The 27329-nt window shown below is 33.9% G+C and overlaps 3 protein-coding genes across 7 annotated transcripts; 2 read left to right on the plus strand and 1 right to left on the minus strand.

Annotated features, from left to right (window-relative positions):
- The first annotated feature begins 1016 nt into the window (after positions 1 to 1016).
- Positions 1017 to 7262, plus strand: LOC114319773 (uncharacterized). Of its 4 annotated transcripts, none has more exons than XM_028266827.2 (6): positions 1017 to 1485; positions 2114 to 2185; positions 3707 to 3805; positions 4641 to 5652; positions 6070 to 6482; positions 7032 to 7262. In XM_028266827.2, exons 4-6 carry the CDS (start codon positions 4678 to 4680, stop codon positions 7138 to 7140), a joined length of 1497 nt encoding a protein of 498 aa, XP_028122628.1. In that variant the 5' UTR covers positions 1017 to 1485; positions 2114 to 2185; positions 3707 to 3805; positions 4641 to 4677; the 3' UTR covers positions 7141 to 7262. The 4 variants fall into 4 exon arrangements, with proteins under 4 accessions (XP_028122628.1, XP_082727298.1, XP_028122624.1 ...); XM_082871172.1 differs by having other exon boundaries at positions 4713 to 5652; XM_028266823.2 differs by having other exon boundaries at positions 1018 to 1948.
- Positions 7263 to 7822: 560 nt separating this feature from the next.
- RGF8 (root meristem growth factor) lies at positions 7823 to 13700 on the plus strand. The gene is made up of 4 exons (XM_028266555.2): positions 7823 to 11240; positions 11314 to 11387; positions 11661 to 11721; positions 13141 to 13700. The coding sequence occupies exons 1-4, from the start codon at positions 11138 to 11140 to the stop codon at positions 13305 to 13307; spliced, it is 405 nt and encodes a 134-aa protein (XP_028122356.2). The 5' UTR covers positions 7823 to 11137; the 3' UTR covers positions 13308 to 13700.
- A 4125-nt stretch (positions 13701 to 17825) lies between these two features.
- LOC114319759 (transcription factor BIM2) lies at positions 17826 to 23779 on the minus strand. 2 transcript variants are annotated; one of them, XM_028266813.2, is made up of 8 exons: positions 23194 to 23779; positions 23014 to 23098; positions 21796 to 21865; positions 21618 to 21713; positions 20473 to 20882; positions 19414 to 19543; positions 18860 to 18961; positions 17826 to 18421 (listed from the first exon to the last, which is right to left on the minus strand). In XM_028266813.2, the coding sequence occupies exons 1-7, from the start codon at positions 23282 to 23284 to the stop codon at positions 18863 to 18865; spliced, it is 981 nt and encodes a 326-aa protein (XP_028122614.2). In that variant the 5' UTR covers positions 23285 to 23779; the 3' UTR covers positions 17826 to 18421; positions 18860 to 18862. The 2 variants fall into 2 exon arrangements, with proteins under 2 accessions (XP_028122614.2, XP_028122608.2); XM_028266807.2 differs by having other exon boundaries at positions 18860 to 18972; positions 23194 to 23692.
- Between the last annotated feature and the right edge of the window lie 3550 nt (positions 23780 to 27329).

A 27329-nucleotide genomic window follows, 5' to 3' on the forward strand; every position in this document is an offset into this window, starting at 1 on the left:
ACATTATTTATACCATATATCTAGGCATAGGCATACACTAGTTTATTAATAACACAAAAAGTATAATTATGACAATTAATATTTCTAAAAAAAAAATACTATTAAAGGGTAATTTTAAAAAATTAATATTTTTAAAGTACAATAAGTATACTACTAAAAAAATTAAAATTTTTAAAAGAAATTATTATTTTGAAAACAAAAATGTTTAAGACCCCCTTCCCCTCACCCCTTTGACCCCCTCTCTTTTTTGATTGGCTACTTTTTCTTTTGTTTTTTTTTTTCCTTCTCCTCCAATCACCACCCGCCACGTATGTGTGAGGTTGTGAGGGTGGTGATTGGAGGGAGTCTCTATCAATGCTCTTTTGAAAATAACCAGAATGATGTGATTGTATTTGTTTGTTTGTTTGTTTTTTTACTATTTTAGCAAAAAGAAAAAAAATCACCATCTCAAATGAAAAAAAGCTATATATCTCAATTAGAATATTAATTTGTGTAACAATTAATGGTATGATATAATTTAAGAAATTTTTACTATTTATAATTCGGTAGTGCTACATGCACCAATTAATGTACACACTAATGTATTAATTAGTGTTATGCCATTATTATTGACTCCAACTATTATACAAATTGAATAATATTATATGCGCCAATTGCCAATTGGTATACTAACTAGTGTGTCAATTGGTGATGTGACATAATTCAAGAGATTTTTAAAATTTATAATATTATTAATGTGTAGAATCAATAACAATATTATAACTAATATTAATACATTAATTGATATATTTTACACCACCTCTACAAATTAAATAAGATATAAAATTAACAATAATATCATAATTAATATTAATACATTAATTTATACAATAGTACAGGTAGCACTATCCCAAATGTGTATGTAGCATTGCTGCTCCAACTTGGCATTAGCTATTGACACGTGTAAGCCAATCAAATGCTGACGTCATCCCATCTGTCTGAAAGAATTCTTGAGCTGGGTTGGGGACCCACGCAATTGGCATTGCATTTTTATCTGATTTTCTCCTCTCTCCTCAAAACATATACAATAATCTCTAATTCATCCAAGATCCCCACCCCACCCCCTTCCTTTCTTTACTCTTTTTCCTCAAGTCATCTCCACTCAATTCCAAAACAAAGCCACCTCTCCTCCTCCTCCTCCTCCTCCTCCAAACCAAAATCCACCACCTCACTTTTGACTTTCTCATCACTTTAAAATTCACTTTTTTTTTTTTTTTCCTTTTTTTGTTTTTATTTCCTCCAATCACCACTCATCATCATTATACATCAATATATGTGAAGTTGTTCGGGATTGATGTACAACAACGCACCAACGCAGCAGATCTAACAAAAACCGCCCTTCCCTTTCCTTCCCTTCCGCTGCTGCGGCCGACCAACAGGTTACTCCGCCGACATCGCCGCCGAACACGGCGGAGCCAAAAACATGGAAAGTTTACAAAATACTGTGTATGTTTTTTTTTTTAGCAGTTGGAAGTGAATGCTCTCTCTCTGTGAAACTTTTTTTTTGGTGATATTTATTAATGACTTGGAACCGCCTCTTTCACGGATGTGCTGTTTTCTCTTTCCTCGTATTTATTACAGAGAGTTGTGTGGATATAGATATATATGCATTCACATATAGTGAGAGAGACAGAGATTTATATAATTTTTCATGTACATGGATATAGAAAGCGACAGTTGACCTTTTTTAAGTGCCTAGGGTTAAGAAGATCATTACTCTCTCCCTGTTCCTTCCCTTCTCTTCTCTCCTCCTCCATTCTCTCTCTCTCTACCCTTGTTTCTCTCTCTAAAGACAAAATTAAAGGGTATAATTTTGCCTGAAAGCTTTGATCTTTTTCCTCTTTATCATCAGTTTTAATTCAACTCGTCCCCATCTCTCTGTTTCCTCATCACTCCACAACGACCTAAGGTTCTCTCTCTCTCTCTCTCTCTCTCTCTCTCTCTCTCTGTATATTCATGTTAGAACCACGAGATCGATCTTCATGTAATGTTATCTACTGATCTATTTTGTTTCCGATTGATGTATTTGTATTTAACTAATTTTATATGCTATTTGATTTTAATTGTTTTGTAGTGAAATGCGAATTTATTGTCTCTTCTGAAGCGATAACGAGTACAGGGTTGTCTTCATATGTTAATTAAACAGGTATTCTAATTTGTAATTGTTGTTTTGTGAATTTGCATATATAAAAATAAAACAAATAAAAAAAAAAAATACGCCTTTTCCACTGTTCGTTGCCTTTTTGTACTTCGTGGCCCTTGAGGGTTGTGGTGATGTGAAGTTGTTGGGATCTTGTGATATAGATCTATCAGATTCTAATTTTGGCCTTTTACCAATGTTTGGGGGGTAAATTTGGGATAGGGTTAGATCTAGAGAGAACTAACAGACAAAAAAAGAGGTGGTGGGGATTGCTGCAAAAGGTAGGCACTTAGGTTTTTTGATTCAGAAGTTGTGTTATATTTTAGTGTTTGTGGGCAGTTTTTGTAGTGTGACTTTTGTATTATTTTTTTCTATAAACTAATTGAAGATACTGTGTCTATGCCAAAAAATTTGAATGATTGAACTGTACCCATTTGATTATTGGGAATGTGTTTTGTTACTTGGACATATTTTAGTCCAATCAGGTCTCCCCTGTTTTGCCAAATTTATGGGATTGGCCATATATATGTTTATCATACTTTGTAGGTAAATACCAAAATAAATAAACTATAAAAAATTTAAGCAGAAACAACTCAAAATAATTTTACTTTTATGGAGGGTAAGTTGTAGCAAATGAGAACTGTCTCGTGCCACAACTTTCACTTGCACGAAACATAGACTCACTTGCACCTCCATGAAAGTATAATTGTTATGAGTTGTTCTCATTTAGATGCACTTTTCCCTAAATAAATAAACAAGAAGAGAAAGAAAACAAGGACAGAAAAAAGGAGTGAGAAAATACCGAGTAAACATTCATATTAATATTTTATATTTGCACCTGACTTTCACTGCAGAGCAGGATATAAGTTGCCTTATTTTTGCTTCCTATTGCTCTCTAATTTAACTTAACAGGGTAAGTAAATGTGTCCTTGGGCTAACAGGTGCATTTATTTACTTGTTATATATTTATATGGCTAAAAGCAAAATGATTATGACAAACAGATTACAGGTCTTATGCTATATTAATTTTGGTAGTTGGTGTCATTTAATAATTTCCAGTGGTTCTGAACTTTTTTATCAGAGGTGGGTTTTCCACAATGGTACAACCTTTTTAAATTTTTTTTTTTTACAAAGTAATAGGTCTTTTGAACAAAATTTGTGGGCCTCTTCATAATGAAATGATTCAGGGTTTTCATTTCTCTGTTGTACTTTATTGATGATGTTTGGTTTTCTTGTATTCATGAATGCGCTGTTGTATCTTTTCTCGGATTATTCATTAGTGTCTTGATAATTGATACATTTTATTGCCATTCATCAGATGCTTTGTGTGGTTATAGGTTTGTAAATGGTTGAGAGTACTCTTTTCAATTTGTTTTTTAGTTTTCTTCTTCTTTTTGTGATTGGTTATGTATGGTTACTTTCAGTGAGCTTAAACTTTTTGTTCCTTCTTTGAAGTAGCGTACTACCAACCTATATAGTCTGTTCTTTATTTTGCTTATTTACTTCGGATGTCGTTCATTTTGATAGGTGTGTACCTTGAGTTGGTAAAATCTACCAGGCAGTGGATGATTGCTTCACAGCTGTTACGGATTGTTCCTCTGACGTAATGTGTAACCATGACATCTGGTAATGCTGCAGTGCCTTTTATTTCCTATGGAATTTTTTGTATGTTGTAGATATTTATGCAATAAAAAATGCTATACCTCACCAAATTTTCGGAGTCGTTTTATGTTTTTTCTAGTTGGATGTTTGTGATTGATTCTGTGTTTTGAAGAAAATGTACAAGTAAAATCAAGCACTTAGGTCCCGTTTGTTTTCAGAGATAAAATGAAGGGGATTCGTAGTGAGGGGATTAAGTAAAATTGTGTTTGTTTTGATGATAGTTGTTAAGGTAAGAATTGTTAAATTATTTTTATATAAAATAATAAAACAAATAAAAAAATAAACATTAATGTTCAAAAAAAAAAATGTTAAAAAATAAAAAAATTTATAGTCCCCTCACTTATTTTCTAATACCACCTCTACCTCCTCCATCCAAATCCCCTTTCCAATCTCCATTTTAATCCCCTCCTCCATCCTAATCCCTTCCTCAACTATACAAACAAATACAACACTAAGTGGGCCCCACCTCCATCCTAATCGCATCCCACCCTCTACACCTCAAAACAAACGGGGCCTAAGAAGATGTAACATTTTTCAAAGTTCAAAATACCAAGGTACTGAAATATATATGTGGTAAATAAATCTTCTAGGTTGGAATTTCTTTTGTCATTATATGTGTTTGCACTATGTCATATAAATGAGAGTTATGTGTAATGCTTTTCAAATTACTGTGTATCTTGGAATACAAGTTTGTATGCATTTCAAGAGGGAATGATGGATTCTGTATATTGATTTGTTTATTTTTATTTTATGAACTTTTCAATTTTTACAAGCATTGAGAATTTAATTGTACATGCAGATAAAGAACCTCTATTTGTCATTCAACTCTTGTCTGTATGCCTGATTCTAAACCATTTGAATACAACAACAGTGCTTTCAGTACAGACAGGCTGGTGGAAATCATGAGGGAAAATCAGAATGAGGTGTTATGTGATCTAAACAACTGTGAGAATGGTGCAGCTCCAGTAGCTTCTGAGATCCATGATAAAGATGAATTTTGGAACACGCCGGAACTTGACTGTGCTATGGTTGTGGAAGATTACACCAATGGAAATGGAAATGGAAATGAAGCCAGAGATTCTATGAAACTGTTTGAGAAGAATTCATGTGCTGACGAGAACGGTAATGAAAATGAAGTTAGAGATGAAAATGAATTCAATGATTCTGTTGACCCATTCACAATTCCTTCAGGCAAAATGGAATTGTTTGAGAAGAGCACAGATTTATATGCTGATAAAAATGTCATGAAATGTGAACTGCCAGAGTTGATAGTTTGTTTCAAAGAGAGTACTTACCATGTTGTCAAAGACATTTGCATTGATGAGGGACTGCCTTTCGAAGACAAGATTTTGATTGAAAGTGAAAGTGATAACGATAAGGGTCTTCACACCGTCCTTCCTTCAGATGAAAATTGTAATGGTGGTAAGATGAAAGAAAATAAGGATACTGAGCTGCTTAGCCCTGATGGGTCGAAATCTTCATCAGAAAATGAAGATGACGAGGATGATGCTCATGAATGTGGGACTGAAGAAAAAGTGGCTGTTGAATTGCATATTGCAGATGCATTGAAATCTTTATTGGAAAGTCATTCTGACAATGATATTAGTACTGATTGCGGATCCCTCGCTCTGGTGCAAGCAGGTGAAACAAATCCTGATGCAACTGAGATGATAGCGGATGATGTCTCAAAAGAAAATTTTGTGACGAGTAGCATGCCTTCATTGCAGAAGTTCGGTAAACAAATATCCCTTAAATCCCTCTTCGAGTCTCCTGATTGTGATGCCAATGAAGTTGAACAACAATCTGGTCAGGTTTGTACCTACTAGCTCAAATCCATCTATCTATACATGACATATACATCAAAGCAACATCTGATCTGAGCTGCAACAGAATATTTTTTTTCTTGTTATAATTTCAGTATATTATTTTCTCCGAGAAACATGAAGTATAGAATATAAATCCAACCAATGTGAAAGAAGAGTCCATTAGAGAAACACTGTAATTACCCAGTCAATGGACCTCTGTAAGGAGAAAATATTAACTGGTGTCTCAGCAAAAAAAAAAAAATGAGAAAGTGAAGAAGGTCCTTTTTTCCTTTCTTCAATGTTCACCATCCTTTTCTTTAATTTGTACCTGTCCTTTTTAATTCAATGTTGACTTTGAATTTGTGTTGAGATGGAGTTTACATACATGGGGACTTGACGCAGATAGCAATTGTTTTGTTACAGATTTCAAGTTTTGAAGTGAAGTGCGAAAACCCTGCTCTGGTTTCAATAGCTGAGGAATCAAACCAGAGTGATCCTGTTAACGACTTACCTTACAATAGCAAGGTGGAGAGTTCAACAATCACTTTTGATTTCAACTCTTCTAAACCTGCCACTAATGGCACAGATGAGAACCTCAATGATGTTGATCCTGAACAACCCCTCAAGATTGATAGCAAGCCTAGTCACGAGAATGGAATTTCTAATAGTTTGGCAGTTGAAAGTGAAGTTCAACATGGTCAAGGCGAGTCGAGTTTCTCGATGGCAGGTCCTGTTTCAGGTCGAATATCATACTCAGGGCCATTGGTATATTCTGGTAGTGTCTCACTGCGGTCAGATAGCAGCACCACCAGTGCCCGATCCTTCGCCTTCCCTGTGTAAACTTCCATCAACCTTGTTTCTGTAGTTCTTTTTCTCCATACACATAGGGCTGCAAATAAGCCAAGCTGAATTTGCAAGGATCAAAGCTTGGCTCGTTTCTAGTTCAAAAATCAAGCTCAAACTCTGCTCAAAAATTAGTGCAGCTTGAACACGGCTTGGCATGGCTTGTTTATACTAACCATGTTCAAGCTCTGCTTGGCATGGCTCGTTTATATAGGAAAAGTTCGGCCCGTTAAATATTATTTTATATGAAATGTACATATAGAACACATTATACATTATTTAATATGTAAAATAATATATTTATCTTATTATTTGAGTAAATAATAAACGAGCTGAACCTTACAAGGTGAGCTTGTTTTAGCTCAAGCTCGGTAAAAATTTATTTTGGGCTTGTTTATTTACATAATGAACTTAGCCAAGTTGAGCCCTTATCGAGCCCAGCTCAACCAAACTTGCAAACAGCTTAGTATATCTGCTGCCCTACATATTTGTGCCACCACAATCACAACTAACATAATGATAATTATTTTTCATGTTTTCAGATTACCGTCTGAATGGAACAGTAGTCCGGTAAGAATGGCAAAAGCTGATAGAAGGCATTACCGAAAGCATAGGGGTTGGAGGCGGGGTTTTCTTTGCTGTAAATTCTAAATTCTTCTATTTTATGCATAGATAGGTTATTAGGTTAGATATCTATATATATATACATCTTCAAAATTTTAGATTATTGTCCATCTGAGTATCGTAAATATACATCTCTTCACTTTTCTTTAGGCTTGGTGTTTAATGTGCAGTAGTAGGATCACAATGTCATGCGCCTTTTGAGTTATGGTTTGATTTGAAGCTTGAAGATTCAGATGTTAATATGGTGTCTTCAACTCACGTTTCCTTCTTGATTTACTTGCTTCACTAATAAATCAAAGATGTTTGCATTTGTAGTGACCAATACAACAACTTTAGACTACCTTGGAAAGATAGAGATGAAAAATAAATAAATAAATTAATTAATGAGAATCTCATTACTATTCAAGCATTTGATTTAGTTAAAATGTTCTATTGTAGTTGATTTTTTTTTTTTTTTGTTGAAAGATTTTCATTTCTTCAGACGTGTGAGATTATAATGGAGAATATTCTTGTTTAGTATAAGGAAAATGTTTCTAATTTGATTAGGTAATCAAGAATTGATCATTCCATTTTTGTTCTAAATAATTAGAAATTCAGAATTACAGTTCTTATCCTCGCTTAAAATTCTTGTCATCCAAACAAGTTTTACATTAGGACGCGGCCTGGCCTGAAGTTTTTTCAATGGTAGCAAGGGGTAATGGCACTAGTTGGTAGATATATGCTGTACACATTAATAACTGGGCCTTGTATTATGGGCCTACCCCTACCTTCATTGGTTGTCAGATTTCTTTAGGATTCTCTTATGGTCCTGTGTCAATAACTAACTGCCTCTAGGGTAGGTAGGTGGGCCCTTGTCCATTTACTACTTGTATCCATTTTTAAAGCATATTTTTTTATCTTGGGCCTTGGGTTGACCTATCCTTCATAGGTCCAAATGGGCCATATCCAAAATCAGGTCCATCGAATGAGCAAAATATTTTTATTTCTCTTAATTGGATTTAATATTATTTTTAAAGATAGAATTGAAATTTAAAACTCAAACATGTGTGTAACAAAAATTGTATAATCTTTTTATGCTCTCTTAACATTTATTCTAATGACAAGCGTTAATAAGGTTATTATAAATAAAAAAATATATATATTTTTTACAGGCATTTAAAATGTGAACAGAATATGAGATTGAGTTATGCGGAATTTCATTTTAACCCAATAGAGTTATTCTAGTGGGGTATACTATGGGTGTGTTTGATTGGGGGATAAGGGGGGACTATCCACTGTTTGGACTCCATGTCCGGCCTTCTTCCTTATCCGTCGTTTGATTTTTTTTTAGTCCGGCGGACTCCATGTCCGGCCGGACTCCATGTCCCCCATATGGGGGACTATCCTCTCCTGGGGGAGGGGGTGGGATTGTTTTGGGGGACTAATCACTGTTTGGATTAGATGTGAAAATGACAATTTTGACCCTCTACTATTTAATTATGTATTATATTTAATAAAATTTAATAAAATTTAAATGTCTCAATTTAAAAATAAAATAATTTTATTTAATTTTTTATTAATGTTTTATTTATTTAATTTTTTAAAATAATTTTTTATAGATATTTTATTGATGTTTTATTTTAAAATTTTGTTTATGTTTTATTTAATTTCATTATTTAAATTTAATACATGTTTTAATAGATGTTTTATTTAAACAATTAAATGTTTAATTTCAACAATAAATAATTTCATTTATTTAAATTATGTTTTATCTAAACATTTGTACATCAACATGTTTATTAAATTATTTCAACATTTGTACATCAACATGTATATTTATTTAACATCTATTAAATTATGTTTTAATACGTCAACATTTGATTACATCTACATTTGTTAATTGTTAATTACATCAACATTTGTTAATTGTTTAAACATAATCTATACATCAACATTTATTTAATTGTTAATTGTTAATTGTTTAAACATAATCTGTACATCAAAATAATTTCAATGTTAATTGTTTAAATAAAAATTTAAACATTTAACCATTAGTATGTTTAATTTCAACAATAAATTTTTATTTGTTTAAATAAAAATAATCTGTACCAGTCAAATTTTTTTTATCAATATTAGTATGTTTAAATATCTTTAAACAAAATTTAACCATTAGTATGTTTAATGTTTACTAAAAATAATTAAAATATTAAAGATATGTTTAATATTGCTATTACTTAGTAAACAATTGAAAAAGGGTAAAATAGTCTTTTGTTCATTTATCCTATCCAGTCCGTCCAACCAAACGTTGGATTCACTGAAAATAGTCCTATCCAGACATCTAATCCCATGAAAAAACAAACACAGAATACATATCCAATCCGACCAAATAGTCCGGGGGATTCACAGTCCCATGACTCAAGTCCGATGAATTCTAATCCCCCCTTTTTCAGTCCGTCCAATCAAACACACCCTTCTAATGACAAGCGTTAATAAGGTTATTATAAATAAAAAAATATATATATTTTTTACCGGCATTTAAAATGTGAACAGAATATGAGATTGAGTTATGCGGAATTTCATTTTAACCCAATAGAGTTATTCTAGTGGGGTATACTATAACAGTAATCAAAACCTAGTAGTGGCATAAGCATACAAAATCTCTGCTTCGAAGACCGAAACTCATGCTAAAATTGTTAAATTTTATGTCAAATTTTATACAGCCTTTAATAATTGGTCAAAATTTAACTAAGTTATTTTTCTTTTTTTCTTTTATGATGTTGCTCATAAATAACATTTTCACTTCACATTTTATAAAGAAAATAAATGAAATGTTAACATTTACAGTACTGCAGAATTGTCAAAGTTATAGTATTTTAAGATTGTAGTATGCGAAATTTCAATTTCATGGACATCAATCATCAGAGAGACTTTTATGCAAAATAGAAAACACTAATTAAAAACAGAATGGTATATATGATGGTACCAATGAGCTGGTCTACATATTTGAAGCTTAATAAGTGAAATTCACCAAGCATGGTGGAAGTTGTATCAGAATAATCTTATCAAATATTGAGCATGATGGGTGTAGTTTTTTTTAAGTTGGATATTGATGATAAAAAAATTAAGTTAAAAACACTTATCTTTTGGTTCTTAATTATCAGTATATTTAAATTATTTTTGTTTAATAAATTGTAAATAAAAATTGTACCAAATATTAAAAGTTAAAAAATGAGTAAATAACACTTTTAACCCCTTAGTTTGATATAAATTTCACTTTAATTCTTATTGTTTCAAATTGAACAATTTGGTTACTACAATTTAAGCCTAGTTTTAATTTAGTCTTTATGTTCAAGTTAGAGGTTAAAATTAATGATTTTGAAACACTTGTCAATCTTCTGAGATACATGTAAAAAAAATTAACAAAAAATTTGAACAGAATAGACAAATTAAAACTGGACTTAAAATTTTTGGATCAAATTATTCAAATTAAAACAATAAGCATCAAAGTAAAATTTACATCAAATTACAAGAATAAAAAGTATAATTTAACACACGCATACCCCAACCGCCACACACACGCTCCCCCCCCCCCCCCCCAAAAAAAATGTCCAATAAATTATAACGGGACATTAAAACTTTCTGGCTCCAATTGGGTAAAGAAGGATTGAGCTGTTGTTTTTCCTCTAACTAGTATCAACATTTTGGGTAACTATGTTGATGGATATATCTGTGTAGAGATATTGTTATTAAACAAGAAAATTATTGGCCCTACTACTTACTACCTTAGTAGGTGAACAACAAAAAATCAACCCAAATGGTGTGAAGGTTCCTAAAAAGGAACTATAAATATATGGATTTACTCTACTCTTTTTGGAACTCTCCATTTTGTGCTTTGTGTCGTGTAAACTCTCTCTCTCTCTCTCTCTCTCCCTCCCTCCCTCCCTCCCCCTTGTGGTTGTGATTTGGGCTTCTTCACTTGATTGTTATAAATTCCAACCCAAACCCACAAGAGAAAACCTCTCATGCAAAGTATTTTGAGCTAATAATGGAGCTGATAATAGTCATCACCACACTATGCATTTGTCTCTCGGTTTTGCTGACACCCTGTGCCTCTCAACAAATTCAAGTGCAATCATCCCATGACCAAGGTAATGACTCTCTCTCTCTCTCTCTCTCTCTCTCTCTCGAACTCATAACTTATGACATACTTATTTTGTGCAGCTAAAGATGTCAAGTTTTCTCTTCTTACACTGCCAAGGAAGCTCAGAGTCATTGAGGAGGCAGCAACTGTACATGTAAGTTTTGTTTCATACTCCATAAAATAATGCTACATATTCACACCAATATATATATATATATATATATACATTCAGAATTTGAAATATGTGAATCAGTCTGCGGACGTGTAGCTCATTGCTCACACCACACGACACTAAGTTTAAATTTACAATTTTATACTGTGAGTTTAAAATCAATTAGAAGAGAGGGAAAAAAATCAATTTACTTGGCATTCTAGTTATAAAATATAATCTTCTGATCTTCATTTTACATGATTTGTTGTAAAACAGGCAACGGTTAATGAAGATAAGGAGTTACTGTCATACAGTAAGCAAAGGGCAACTTTATCAGGTGAACCATCTATGAGTTACTTGTTCATGTCTCACTCAAAAAACCTTTCGGAAGTGAGCTTCATAACTGAATTTTTCAACCTTAAAAAAACAATTCTTTTTAATTTTTTAAAAAAATTTTAATAATTAAAACTATATACAAAAAATAAGACAATTTTTTCAAATAGCGAAGTATTTTTCATGATTTTACTTGGTATCATAACTGACACTATTTAACACAAAATGATTTTCTATTTACCACTGAAATTAAACTTGCTTAACTAACCTTACATAACAAACAATATGACCATACTTACCAATTTAATTTTTTTGTAGATCACTAAATTTTCATTTTTAATTTTGCCTCCTCAATGCATGTGCTATTAACTAAAAAAATACTTGCCCAGGTTGTTATTACTTTTTTAGTTATTTATGAAATTCGAGTTGTTTGAAAATTTATTTCTCAAAACACATGCATTTTCAAACTTACTTTCTAAAACTCAAATTATTTTATGAATTTTTGGCTTGAAGTCGTGTTTTAAAAACACACAAGTTTTCAAATAATGATAACATTCTTTAACTCACTAAATCACGAATAGATGCCATTTAACATTACACTTAGATGCCATTTGACATCTAATTAAAAGCCTTTTTTCTTTTTTTTTTCAAATTTGTATCAAGTTTTTTATTTTTCTAGTTCGTCTAGTGTAGAAGAATTTAAAAGATTTTTTTTTTGAATTTTTTTTTAAAAAAAATTCACCAAAAATAAAAATTAAAAAAAGGCCAAAACAACTATTTTTTACTCTTTTTTTTTTTTTTTTTTGTCCTTGGTAGATTTTTTTTTTTTTAAATTTTACTTTTTCGTTTCATCGTAGATTCTAAAAGTTTTAAAAATTTGTATTTTTTTTATTAAAAAAAAATCACTAAAATGAAAAAAAATAATCAACAAAAAAATCAATCTCAAAGAAACCCTTACACTAAATTTGGATTGTAAATTACATTTTCTGAATATTTTCTTTTTCTGTACACATGCTCTGATATCCACTTGAAAGAAACATTACTTCCTAATACACCCTACAAAAATTCCCCTTCCGTTACTTGTGTTGACTCAACACAACTTCAACTTATTAATAATAGTCTTTCCACTTCCAAACTGATCAACATTTTAACTACCCCCACCCCACAACTTTCCTTCGAATAAAAAAAAAAAATATATATATATATATATATAATATTAAAAATAAAATAAAAAACTACTCCAACAGTGATAGAATCACTTCCCATTGAATTATAATAATATAATACATAGAAGAAGTTTTGGTACTTACCAATTTTTTTAAACATTAGATCATTCTTTCCTGAACTTGGTTCCTCAAGCATGTATATAAACATCTTTAATTAATAATTTTATGGGAAATAATAAGTAATGTGGCGTGTACAGGAAAACAACACAATAAAGAAGCAGACATGAAGTTTGGAAGAAGAGGAACATGGCAAGAATGGGTTGAGGAAGGGACCGACCGCACCCAATTCTTTACAATGGATTATTCCCACGTCAGAAGACGACGTCCCATACATAACAAGTCCTCCGTCCCGGTTGGTCCATGAAACATGGGGAGGGCTTATTTGCCAAATTTCACTCCAAATTAGAGAAACTAAAAAATACTTTTTGAATACAAAATTGTGGATGTGGTGACTTATTAATGTATTTTGTAAATTAGGGAAATGAGGAACCGTGTCGTGTCCGGGATCGGTTGTGGCCGACATTTTGAAACAAAACCCTAAGATTTTATGCAAACCATGGCCCTACTTGTGCTTAATTTTGAGGTTTTCTATGTTTTGTTTTGTGAACATTTTTTTAATTTTTATTTTGGATTTTTGTACTTTTCAATGTAGTCAAGTATGGGTTTAAAGCCCCAATATTTCGTAATATGTAGTCACAAATTACAAACTAAAATTTGTGTTATAGTTTAATGTATAAGAAAATGGTATTATATGGTGGAAGTGGACATCCATTCCATTGTCCTCGATAGACAGTACAGTACTACGTTGCTGTACGTTATATAGTTGCATGCATGTGTGTGTATAACTTAAGCATGCTTGTTTGGCTCCTTAATTGAGGAAACAACCTTGATTGTGTCAATTAACAGTCCCAAAATTTGACCAACTTGCATATTCAACATTCCAAATTACAGAAAAGCTACCAATCCATAAAAACAGTTCAGAAAATTTATTCAGAATGATAGTAGGCAGTGTAGTGTAGATTGAATGCTTTATCTGAATATTTTTTTAAGTAAATATTCTAGCTAGATTCTTAGCACTGATGTTCCAATTAACTTACAAAAGTTGTACGAGTAAAACACAATATAATATAATATAATATAATTTGTTCAAATAGTGAGGTCCTCTATCTTTGAATGGGGTCTATTATTACAATTTAAATGAGCTTCATTGCTTTATTTAAACCAATTAATAATAAGTGTGTTTTATTTACATGTATTTGTGAGGTGTGTGAGCAAAATAATTTTAAATAAAATTTGCATATTTGTTTAAATGGTTGGAGTCCTATTATTGTGTCATAAGTCACAGCCCCACCAAATGAATGTGGTTGTGAATTAATGTGGTTGTCATAAATCATTTGAATTAGATTGTTAAGAGAAAAATAATAACAATAATTTCAAGTTAGCGACTGGACAAACTTTTAATGGACTTTTAGGTTGATTCAAACTTAAAATCTTGAATTTTATTCTTAAGTTTTTCTACTCGACAAACACCTAGAATTCATTATATCATATTACTCATCAACACATATTTGTGTAATAAGTCCAACGATTCACATATATCTGCAATGTACTAATTTAGTTGTTCGTAGTACAGCTAAATAAGATGATAAAAATAGTTGATCATCATAACTTTTAATTTAAAAGCTTTTAGGCCTATTGTCATATGCTTAAGCATCCTATATATATATTTCATTATTTAGGCATGCTTGGTGGGCTGCTTAATCGAGAGGGAACAACCTTGAATGTTGCAATAAATAGACTCAAAATTTGACCACCTTTCTCATTGAACATTCCAACCAAGGTACAGAGCCCAACCCATCTCCAAACATGAATTTTGCATTTTTACCCTCCATATATTGTTGCACCTTTCTTCTTCTTTTTTTTCTTTTTTTTTTTCTTTTTTTTAAGGTTTAACTTTTTAGGTTAATTAGTAATTTAATATGGTATTAGAGTTCCACTGTAAGAAGTTTTGGTTCAAACCTTGACACACTGTTATTTTTTTCATTGTGCATTATATTCTATTTATTTTCGTGCACTTTATTCTTCTAGTCTATTTGTCCCTTCAATTGTGAGACGGGATTGCACATGAATGGAAGTGTTAACTTAATATTTACTAGGTCAATTTCTTACAATACTAAAAAGTTTTTTGAACAATTAATGATTCAGAAACTTCTTGTTTTAAAAGTTTTAAAAAATGACTTTATGGCCTACATCCCTTCTAAATTTTTTAATGTTTTACAACAAAAGAAAAAAAAAAAAAGAAGAAGAGGTTTTTAAACATCTGTTTATTGGAATAAGGGTCACGTATCAGTAAGTTTCATACACAAAATTTAAAGGTCATTTAGTCCCAAAATAAAACACTTGCACCAATTAGTATTTTTTAATTTGTTACCAAAAAAATTCTTTCTTTCTTTTTTTTTTATAAATTTAAAAACGTTGCTACAGGCCACCATTGCTGAACTTCCTTTAGACGGTCATCGAAGACTCGCCGAAATGTTCAACATCACTAAAAAGTCGCTAGAGTATCGCAAGAGTGTTCTGAACGTCACTAGAAGTCGCCGGAATGTCCAAAATATTGTCCCGAAAAAATAAATAAATAAATAAATGGAGAAAATATAACAAAATGTGCTAAATATTCATAAATTGAAAGAAAAAAAAAATACATAACAACAAACAACAACAATGGAAAATATATATATATATATATTACTTTTCAATTTTTGCAGGGTTTAAGTAGATAATTTTCAATATTGATTAAACTAAAAAGTAAGTTTTGAAATTGTAAAATGTTATAATTTCAAACCATGATTCTATTAAGCATTTATCCATGTTAATCAAACTGAAAAATATATTATGAAACTGTAAAATTTTATAATTCTAAAGAATGATTCATTTTAGCACCAAAAAAATTAAAATTGTAAAATTTTACAATTTTCACCTCCTGTAACTAAAATTCGAAAACAATTTGTTCAAAACTTGAAAATTTTCTCCATTAAAACATAAAAATAGAAGTGCGTAACAGAGAAAATATAGAAAAAAATTAAGAGATCGAATGAGAGAAACAGATATAGAGAAGATTGTATTCCAACAACTATTTTTTGTTTAAATCTAATCAGATCTCATGTAAATTTGAGTAGATCTACTCATCTTCTTTGTCAGAAACTCGCATCATTCGTCTTCGGTGAGGATGAAGTAAGGAATCAGTGATTGATGGTTGCCAATAAACCACAATCAATAGTAGTCATTGATCGCTGATGACTATATATTAGAAAGAGAAAGAAAAGAAGTAAGACGTAGTCGCAGATTGCCAAAAATCAAGAAGAGAAAGAGACAGAGAAAAACAAATGAACAAAGAGAAATTGAGAAAAAAAAATATGTAGTTGAAAGTATCCAAAAAATTGTGAGATTAAATAGATTTTTTCTCTTTTAAATAAGACTTTCAGATAATTTGCCATTGGAATAATTTTTAACGGTTCCGATTCGTAGCTCGAAATTCAGAGGCCCGAATTTGGCTCGACACCAAAACAACATCGTTTTGGTGTCTTTTTTTTTCTTTTTTTTCTTTTTTTTCTTTTCTGGTCTGAAACTGAGACAATGAAAAAGAAGAAGAAAGAAGAGGGATGCCTAAACTGATGATGTTAACCCAATTTTTAATCTGCAGAAAAATGCAGAGAAAAGGAAGAAGAAGAAGAAGAAAATTGCAGAGAGCAGAAATTTTTACATCATCTGAATATATATTTTTACATCTTCTGCAGATCCGGATCATCAATAATGAAAAGGATAATTTATAATATTTCGAGCATCATCTTCATATTCTCTTGAAAATAGGCGAAAAAAATCATAAAATGAGCTACCAAAACGCGAGCCACAGTGGGCAGACCCAGACCCAGAAAAAAATTATCAATGAAGAGAAGATGCAGAAATTTTCAAAATCAATGAAGGTGAAGATACCAATAAAGGGGGAGAGAGGGATTATAACCAATTTCCAAAGAAGAAGAAGAAATTTGATCTAAATTATGATCCCAAAAAAAAAATTATTGATTATGATCTAGATCTGGATCATCATCTTCATCTTCATCTTCAACATCATCATCATCTTCATCAACAAAAAAAAAAAAAAAATCCTCTGCAGATCCGGATCAATATTATCATCATCAATAAATTTTTTTTTTTTTTTTTTTTGCAGATCCAGATCTACTTAGAAAAAATGCAGAATTTTTTTTTTCAGATCTTGATCCAGATCCACATCCACATCCACATCTTCTCTTCTCTCCTCTCTTTTCTCTCTCTCCTTCCTCTTCTCTTCCCTCTCTGTCTATTCGAAAGAATTAAAATGAAAGAACGAAAATGAAAGAAAGAAAAAAAAAAAAAAAAACACTGCCCAAAACGACATCGTTTTGGGCCGTTCGAGCCATTCGAGCCTCATGGATTTCGAGCTACCAGCCATTTCCCAATTTTTAAGTACTTGAATTTTTTACCCATGATGCCTACAAGTGGCCCAACTAAGAAAAACCTTTAAAAACTTCTCAAGTGGCACAAACTAAAAAAAACTTCATGAAAGCTCACTTCACATATCACATTTTTAGAATCCTCTTTAATATGTTATAATTTGTTTCTATTTGATATGTGAGATTAAAAACTAAAACAATTCTAAGAATTTGTTAGGGCCATACATACACCCATACTTGTGCCACTATACATGCCTTCTCTCATTTCTCTAATTCAACCAATATATATATATATATATATTCAAATTATTTCACTTCATTTTGTTTTTCTCCTTTTTGCTTACTCTCAACAAATCCAAGATGCAAACACATTTGTAAGTCTCAACACAGACACATACAGAATTTCAACCACATTTTGACCATGAGAAATGGGATGATTGCCACACAAGAAATTCACAACTGCGATTGTTAATGGTCTTAAAAAAAAAAAAAAAAATTTGAATGTATGCTGTGTAAACTTGCATGAAAACAAATGGTGAAACAGAAGAAGAAAAAAATGCTGCAGCAGTTTCTATAAGTAGTAACAAAATCTAATCCACTTTTGCGTCTATTCACCTGGGAGGAGCAGTAAATTGTTTCAATATCCAAATCATCTCTTTCTAGAGATCCAACACAGCACGATGCGATGCAGAGAGGATTTCCTATGAAACAAAATTTCACAGCAGCTTGTTTAATGAGATAACCAGCAGAAAAACAATAAGTACCCTACCAAACGTAACTCTACTCCGTAAGCACCCGACACCTTTCCATTAATTTGTCATCAAACAGACCATAAAACTTATATAGATAATGTGTAGCGGCTTATGAGTCAGTAGTTGCTGAGAAGTAAGTCTTCTGTCACATCCAGATTGAACCATCTTTACGTAATCAACAATTACATGCCCAGTTAAAGATGCTTCTCATCAAGCTTCATCCGACTGATACACTCTTCCTGCATCATTCAGAAACTTAAAATACTAGCAGGGAACATTTCGACAACACAATCATATATCAACAGAGTGGTTTTGAATATAAAGAGCATAAAAAACATGTGGTCTGGATTGGATGTAAGGGGCGAGGAGTATATGTAATACCTAAGGATATAGAATGGGATATAATATGCTTAGGATATGAGATGAATTATATAACTATAGGGTCACTTTTATTATGTTTGGTTAGGATAAGATATAACAATGGATAGGGCCGTAAATGAACCGAGTCGAGCTGAGTAGAAATTGGTTCAATCTTGGCTTGAATATTTAACGAGCTTCAAAATATGTTCAAACTTGGCTTCTTCAGCTTTCGAGTGGATCCCAAATGAGCTTTTAATCAAGACAATCACAAGAAGAAAAAAAAACCAAACACATGGAGATTCAGGGAAATGCCATACTAGTCATATCTTCACCCTCTTTTGTGCTTGATCGGGGTCCTCACCATTGCTTGCATCCCTAAAATGTCCAATTGGTTGATGCAGAGGAGTATTTGTAGGATCCTGGAGAGATACTAAAAGAGAGTTATACGCACCAATCAAGAGAGAGAGAGAGAGAGCTGAAGCGTGAAATTACTGAACTCCACTAGATTGTTGACAAGCCAGACGAAAAATAAAAGAATATGCCAGTAAAAAAAAATTTTACAATCCTTATTAGTTGAAGGCATGTTCTCTTCCTGTTACACTATCTTCTTAACCCATTTGGCAGGAACTAAAAAAGCTGCTTTTTGGCTAAATAAGCCAAAAAGCAAAAGTCTCAATGTCTTGAGTAAAAGAAGTCAATTTTCCCACTAACAAAAAAGCAAAAAAACCAATTACGTGCAAGGAAGATATGAATATAAAACCTGATTGCTGTTAATGACGATGATAAGGATGAAGTATATCAATGTTTAGTTCATTCTTTGATTGAAATTCTATTCTTCATGATGGGAATTGAGTATAAAATGCTTTTTTACCTTAGGAATAGATATACCAGACATCAGTCCTCCATTTGCTCGCTTCCCTAGATCAATCTGCACTGAGATAGTGGCCTGGGACAGATCAACACCCGCACTCTCAAGTGCTTGAGTCAGATTATCCAGTAGCCTATTTAACACAAAATTCCCCGTTAGTAAATCAGCTTACAAATTAGGATGAAACCTTATCAAACACATTGGATAAAGCCAGTGTATGCATATACTATATGAAATCTAGACATAAGTTTTTTAATTTTTTTTTTTTTTTTTTTGTTGATAAATGACATCTAAACATAATATTCTCTTGGGAAAGATAGCCTTATTGAATATGGCCTAGCTAACGAGCAATCTTTCTAAAGCGCGTTAGCACTTTACAAATAAGATAGAAAGGGCTTTTCTTGCTTGTTCAGTAAAGTCAAGCTTTGGCGTCTCCCTATCTTGCTGGGGCACGAGTGCCCATACTAGTTTTGGGGCTTTGATTGGCACAAGCTGTTTTTGCCTTCTCGCCAGCAGTTGCCAGATTTAGGTGGATCCTAACATATTCTCATGTTAGAATATTATTTAGATCTTGCCTATCAGCAAGCCATAATTAATTTCATCAAAAAGTAAGTATCACGACAACATGAGAATCTCTAAAATTCTACACGACTAAGAGAAAAGGTGCTTGAGAAAAAACACTCGATACCATCCCTAAAAAGTTTCTTCAAGTTCTAGTAGACAAGAATTGAAGGTTGTGTTTCAAAATAAAAAATAAATGCTGTAAATTTGAAAACAGCTGCTTGTACTCATCAAAACAAAATAAAACAAAATTCAACCCGGTCCCTTTCTACAAGAGAAGGGGAAAAAAGGATGTTACTCCCATAACAAAAGCAACAATAATTAAGTTCGGAAGTTGAAGGCCTACGAATTTGAGGTGCCAATACCAAACCAGAGAAGAGATGAAATCAAAGAGGTTTCAGAAATATTCGAGAAGGTTTGAGAAACATTTCTGAAATTGAAGAGGTGTCATAACTTTCTGATCATAAACGATAGATATTTATAAGCTCTATAATTACTCACCCTTGAGAGTAAACATTTGTAATGCTAATTGTCCCCCCTTCAATCATCAACTCCTCTGGTTGATTTAATGCATCACTCATGATCTCAGTCGATTGTGTGTCAGATATTGATCTCTGAAGAGGATGGGGAAGCACACCATCACCTTGAATATGAGCAGGCACACTTGCCTGCAAAGTCATAGGCATGGCTAACGACTTGTTTGCTAATTCAGGTTGCTGACTCACTGTTTTGCCAGAGAGATCTCTACTAGAATCAGATGCAATTGTATTCAGCTGGTTTGGGTGCGGAGTTGGAGAAATAGTGATATTATTCTCATTAAAACTCCCGGCAAATGTTGAACCTGGATCAGAACCATTCTTTATGGCTTGAGGATGTCCACCAAAACTCTGAACACGCCAGTGACTATTTCTCTGTTTCAAGCAAAAACAGTGAGAGAGAGACTTAATATGTTATCTGAGGAATGTTTTAAAAAGAATATAAAACCCAATATCCAATTGCATTCCCCAAATCCTCTTCGCCTCTGGAAATCCAGTGGAAGCAGTTAAACATCATCACTCACCCAACTTGGCCCTTGCCACTTAAAAAACGGGATGGAGGAAAATAGGGTGACATCAAGGAAACAGGGGAATAGTATAAACCCAAATGCATGTACATAGTGCGAATACACAGAGTAAAGCTGTTTCTCTCTCTCTGATGTTTCCATGGAAAAAAAAAATCAAAAAACTTTAATCTTGATATTCATACGTCAGCTCCTGATTTTCATGAATTGGGAACAATCACAGCTGTTAACTCAAACCATTGATATATTGATAAGTTCACTGCAAAGTCCTGTACATGTTTTCCATCAAAAAATTTAAAATACATAAAAACTAGTCAATTTACCAATGTTAGAGGTGTACAATACAGTAGTAAACAAAGAATTACATTGAATTTATATAAAGGACCCTTGCAAACTAAAAAATTAGTTTTGTTTTACACTTGCTAATCCACCTAAAAGTTTCTCAGAAATTCTATAATGCATGGGATAATTACAATTACAAAATGAGTGTGTATCTGGCCACTTTAAATGGGCATTCACCCACACATGACCATGTAGGTGAACCTTATAAATGGACAATATTTAAAGGTCAAGTGTCTAAATTTACCCATGGCATCAGCTTTGTAGGCTCCAAACTCCACCCTTGATACGATCCCTCATACTTTTGTACCTTTTCCTGCAAATATTGAACATGCTCAATCACCTGCACAAAACAAAAATGATCAGTTCACTGTAAATATTCTAAAAATAAACGGATGATTCATGTCTCTCTACATTAGATCTACCTCCAACAGGAATGATGCTGTATCTCTCTTCTGATCACTATGAGGTATGAGCTCTCTCAGTAACTGAAATCTGAACAAAAATTAAAGGTTCATCAGGTTTTGTCAAGCATAGTCTTACAGGAATACATACACGCACACACATCACATTCCAACATCCACCCCATCTTTTTAGTCTAGTAAAATCAACCAGTAGTGTTCGAACATTGCTTACAATTTTCAAACCTGAACAAACATTTAACTACTGTATATTCACTATAATTACAGCTTTATTGCTAATCTTCAATCTGTCCATAATATAAAAGAACATTTCAGAATTTTTGACACTTGGTAGACATTTTGGACTTTATGTGCCCCGTAGGAAAGTGTTAGTGAATAGGAAATTCTCAGGTAAAGTGGATCCATTCAAAACATCCAGAAAGGAATGGAGGTACAATCCAAGAGGGAACCATATAGAAGCTTGACCTCAGTGGAAAGCAAATCGATGCTCCCCCTCAGAGGGGATGTGAGTGGACACTTGACCGTATAGGGAAGCACATGGAATTGCATTGCTTGACCCTGGATGGGAGCATATAAGGTGGTTTGACTCAACCCTAGAGGAAAGGGTATTCAGGCCAGATCCCAGAGGGGATTGTACGGATGCTCCACCCTGAGGGAAGCTAATGAAGGGTCGACCATTGACAGGAAATCTTGACTCCACCCCCCACCACGAAGCAAAACATAAGTTGACTCCACCCTCCCTCAACCACAGAGGGGAGTCTATGTTGACTTCACCTGGGAGGGAAGCATCTATTGACTCAATCCTGGAGGGGAAGGTATGTCGGCTCCACCATGAAGGGGAGCATATGAAGCTCGACCAAGACGAGATAATAAAGAACCAAATGAAGAAACAAAATGTTTCCATAATTTACGATCATGCAAAAAGACATCTTCCACATAGAGCAGAAAATTGGTTAATTCAAATTGAAATTTTGCTCCCTATTTCCATTTAAGTACACTGATAACTCCATTTTAGTATCAAAATTTCAATCAGAAGACAAAGCCCTAAACCATACATAGAGATTGACAATAGTTGCTAATACATGGCCTTTTCATTATTGGTTGAACAAAATGAAATGCCCTTTTCTTTTCTTTTTTTTTCAGTGAACAAGTTTAAGCTCAAAAATTTCAACTAAGCTCCACCAAAAATAAAATTTCATTAAATGCAAAAACAAAACAAACCTCTCATTGATTTTACTCCTTCGACGCTGCTCTGTGACAGAATGCTTTGAGCGTGTGGCAGTGGCTTTGTCGTTGTTCTTACAATCTGCTTTCACAATCAAATCCCAATTTTTATAACACACAATTCTAACATGAAAAACCAAACCAGAAAAATAATAATAATAATAATAATAAAATCACCTTTATTATTGGAAGAGGGGGTTTCTTTGTGGGAAACGAACTCTTCGTCTACGTCTTCTTCCTCATCTTGGTGAAGCTTCGCTGATTTCATCTGGGTATGATTTATCAGCTGGTGATTTCTTGAATGAATTTCACGAAATCCGTGAATTTTAGGAGATGGAAAGAAGAAGAAGTAGAAGAAAGAAAGAGACAGAGAGAAAGAGATCTGTGGAGGACGACTCTTGGATAGATTAGGGTTTGGGGGTTATTAGGTCTGCAATCATAGGCCTCTCCGGCGATCTCCACAACCGGACTTCTATTACTGCTCTCTCTTCTCTCTCTCCGGCGAGTTTGTTGAGAAATTATTGGGTGCTCCACGTCAATAATGACGGGCCTACCACAATGCCAACTTTTTTTGGGGGATGAAAGTATCCAATAATTTTCTATCTAAAAAAAAATACAGGATGTGATAAATAATCTCATATTAGGGGAAAGTGATTGGTTGATTATGTGATATCATATCGTCATATGTTATGTGAATCAAAAAAATTTATATTTTTTAATTATTTAATATAAAATTATGGGTCATATTCATTCTATCAATCACAATATATATGGAGCGTTATGTGACGCTGTCTCTGAACCAACCAATAACTTCTCCAAATTAGATGAGTGGTAAGTGTACATTCTCTACTATTCACATGTGAACTTGAGAGAATTTGAAAGGTCGATGAAATTTATTATGGATACTGTTTTAACGGTTCAAATTTTATATTTGTAAGGCTCTCAAGGTATATTATATATAAAAAAAAATTAATTTAATTCGACAATCATAATATTTTTATTTATCATATTTATTTATGAAAAAATAAAGAATAAATATATTTTTTTCAAAATAAACACGATCAAAATAAAAATGTTACAATTTTGAATTGACTTACTTTTTTTTAATAAATAATATGGGTGTGTTTGGTAACGTTTACGTTTTTAATTTATATTTACAAAATTTTTATAAATTGATTTTTGTTTATTTTTAGAAAAACATAAATTACAAACGCGTTTGGTAATTGACAAAATATTTTTAAAAAATTTAAAATATAAAAAAGAGTGAACAATGGCGAGTTGTCATGACCCCAAACCACCACTAGTAGGATAGTGCCGAGATGGCCAGTAATCCAAGATTACCGAAAGCCAACTTTCAAAATTCACACACAATCAGAGTATAAATATATGGGGCTCACAAGTGCGGAAGCAATATATACAAATCTAATTAGTCTATAAGAGCTGTGCATAAGTCAAATGGGATGGCATACATCTTTACATAGCTTTAAAACTTGAATACAAATAAAATGAAGTACAAAAATACATATTACATCTTGATAAAAGGCTTTTCAAGCCGACATAAACAAAATACATGAAATACAAGTCAATAAACATAATCTTCCAAATTGTCAACATCCTCATTACTGACATAACATACATACAAAACACACATTTCGGCGTAGCCGACTTCTTGCTTGTTACCTACATATATACATAGGGAGGGTGAGCTTTGATACTCAGTGAATGGTATAAGTAATAAAGGGGTTAAATGAATGATTCCCGAGGTCTTTACAAAACATACATATCATAGCTTGTTCAAAATATGGGATGAATCTAGTTCATCAACTTGATCTTACAAAACTTACTTACTTACTTACTTTGGATGTTAATAACATCTACATAATATAAGAGATGACATTCTGAACTTACAAAACCCACGCGGTAAACCGTTAGTGGCAAAACAAGACAAAGCAAGGGAGATATCTTAACAAGAGTGTTACAAAAGTTTAGAGTCCTCTAGCACAAAGGACCTATGTTACGAAGGCCCGTAGCCCCCTAACACGAGAGTACTGCGAAAGTTTAGAGTCCTCCAGCACAAGGGACTTTTAAAACAAGATGTGCAGTTGCATTATAGTCCCCTGACACTAAGAACTTTCCGAGAATGTCATCAAAACAAAGCTTACTTGATACATAAAAATACGGGTAATCATTCATGCTTGATCAAATACTTTTATCAAAACGAAACAAGGCTTTATCAAATTTTTACAACATAACTTTATTAAAAATACCACTCACATAGCTCTTGGGACGTCGGGATCAAGGCAAAGGTCCAAGTCCTACAAACACATGGCAAAGTATACTGAACGTACTTCTCAAAACAAGTCTTACATACATGCAAATGATCTCGGGAAAGCATACTGGAAGTCAAGACACTGTTTTACATGTCAGGAAGACATGCTGGGTACCAACCAGGTCTTTGCCGAGGTCCCACACCTCCTGACCGAGGTGTGGTTACCTAGGCTTCGGTGTACGGCTGCATGTCAAGGTGCGCACAAGACAAACTAAAGGTGTAAGTGATCATGCAAGGTAAGCCAAGGTGAGATACGATGCTTGGCCTTAGTGTGAGGTCTAGGTAAGAGTGATCTCGGCGACTACACTTAGGGGAGTGAGGTATGGAGATCGAGGTTTCCATCCGTGAAGAACAAGAAGAACATGAAGAATATGAATGCTAAAATCATAACATCTTTATTACAAAATCTAGGATTTCATGCTATGAGTTCGGAAACATGGACCTGGGTACCCATACTTGAAGATCATATGGAAACAAACACAAAAACATGGATCTAGGCATGAGTTTTCGGATCAAAACATGACTTTTATTGAAGAACACATGAATGTTATTTTCTCTTTCTAAAACCGAACTTCAAAGCAATGCATGACTTACAAATCATATACAATCATGCAATGCAATAACATGAACATAAGGAACAACATGAGCAGATCAAGAATCTAACCTTAGAACACGGATCTAACGGTTCGATCTTTAGGGATCAAGCTTGGAAATCTACCTCCTCTCAAGAACTCCTCTTCCTCACCTAAAGCTTCTCTTTCCTCTTCAAAACAAAGATATAGAAATGATAGGTTTCTCCCTCTGCCAGCTGGCTTAACACACAGCTCGGACACGTGGCAACGGCTGGTTGGTTCTCCTAAAAAAGGTGATAGATTGATAAGACAAGACTATGACAAAGTGTATCTAACAAGCTACCCGGTAAGGCACTCCAGCAAGTGATGACATCGGCTAAGGACAAAGCTTCGGCAACTAAGGTGACAATGACCTCGGCTAGGAAGGACAACACTTGACTAAGCTGTGTCACACATTGGCCTAAATGTGTCACATCTCGGTCTAGGTCATACCACTCCAGGACAAGATCACTTGGGTGCAAAGGTAACATCTCGGCCTAGATAATACACATCTCGGCCTTGGTGATGAACACCTCGGCCTAGATAATGACATCTCGGCCAATATGTCAAGGCGAGGATGGAGGTCAAACAAAGTGGTTCCAAAATAATTTCTAGGCTGAAGGTGACCCCGGCTTGGAACGATCTAGGCGTGACATGACCTAGGCTTGGCATGACCTAGGCTTAACATAACTTAGGCTTGAGACACCAAGGAAGGAACAAAGCATGCACACGACACTTAGGCAAATCACATAAATACAGAACAAGACATGGACCTTACTTAGGCAAAACAAGTCATAAACATACAAATGCAAGCTCAACAAGTCATAATCATGCAAATGCTCATGAACATGACTAAGACATAAATGTGGGTTGTTACACGAGTGGTGGCAAGTGGCGGCGAAAGACGGTGGTGGAAAGTGGTGATGGTGGGTGGTGGTGGGTGGGTGATGGTGGGTGGGTGATGGTGGCAGGTGGTAGCGAGTGGGTGGTGGGGGTGGTGGCGGGTGGTGGGGGTGAGTAGATGGGTGACGGTGGCGGGTGGTAGCGAGTGGGTGGTGGTGGCAGGTGGGTGGCAGATGGCGGGTGGTGGTGGGTGGTGGCGGGTGGCGATGGTGGGTGGGTGGGTGACGGTGGCGAGTGGTGGGTGGTAGCGAGTGGGTAGTGGTGGTAATGATGGCAGGTGGTGGGTGGTGGTGGCAGGTGAGTGGCGGATGACGGGCGGTGGTGCGTGGTGGCGGGTGGTGATAGTTGGTGGGTGGGTGATGGTAGCGGGTGGTGGTGGCTGGTGGTGGCAGGTGAGTGGCGAATGGCAGGTGGTGGTGGGTAGGTGGCGGGTGGTAGGTAGGTCGGTGGGTGGTGGTAGCGGGTGGTAG

Source organism: Camellia sinensis, chromosome 5 (assembly GCF_055761805.1).
Source record: "Camellia sinensis isolate YWXY chromosome 5, ASM5576180v1, whole genome shotgun sequence".
NCBI lineage: Eukaryota > Viridiplantae > Streptophyta > Magnoliopsida > Ericales > Theaceae > Camellia > Camellia sinensis.

Bases quoted from the DNA above. Each gene is read 5' to 3' on its own strand.
- LOC114319773 (XM_028266827.2), top strand. From the start codon at position 4,678: ATGCCTGATTCTAAACCATTTGAATACAACAACAGTGCTTTCAGTACA. The intron at 5,653-6,069 runs GTTTGTACCTAC...GTTTTGTTACAG, and splicing joins TTGAACAACAATCTGGTCAG to ATTTCAAGTTTTGAAGTGAA. The intron at 6,483-7,031 runs GTAAACTTCCAT...TCATGTTTTCAG, and splicing joins CGATCCTTCGCCTTCCCTGT to ATTACCGTCTGAATGGAACA.
- RGF8 (XM_028266555.2), top strand. From the start codon at position 11,138: ATGGAGCTGATAATAGTCATCACCACACTATGCATTTGTCTCTCGGTT. The intron at 11,241-11,313 runs GTAATGACTCTC...TATTTTGTGCAG, and splicing joins GCAATCATCCCATGACCAAG to CTAAAGATGTCAAGTTTTCT. The intron at 11,388-11,660 runs GTAAGTTTTGTT...GTTGTAAAACAG, and splicing joins AGGAGGCAGCAACTGTACAT to GCAACGGTTAATGAAGATAA.
- LOC114319759 (XM_028266807.2), bottom strand. From the start codon at position 23,284: ATGAAATCAGCGAAGCTTCACCAAGATGAGGAAGAAGACGTAGACGAA. The intron at 21,714-21,795 runs GTAGATCTAATG...TGTTTTGTGCAG, and splicing joins CAGCATCATTCCTGTTGGAG to GTGATTGAGCATGTTCAATA. The intron at 20,883-21,617 runs GTAAATTTAGAC...TGCTTGAAACAG, and splicing joins CTACAAAGCTGATGCCATGG to AGAAATAGTCACTGGCGTGT.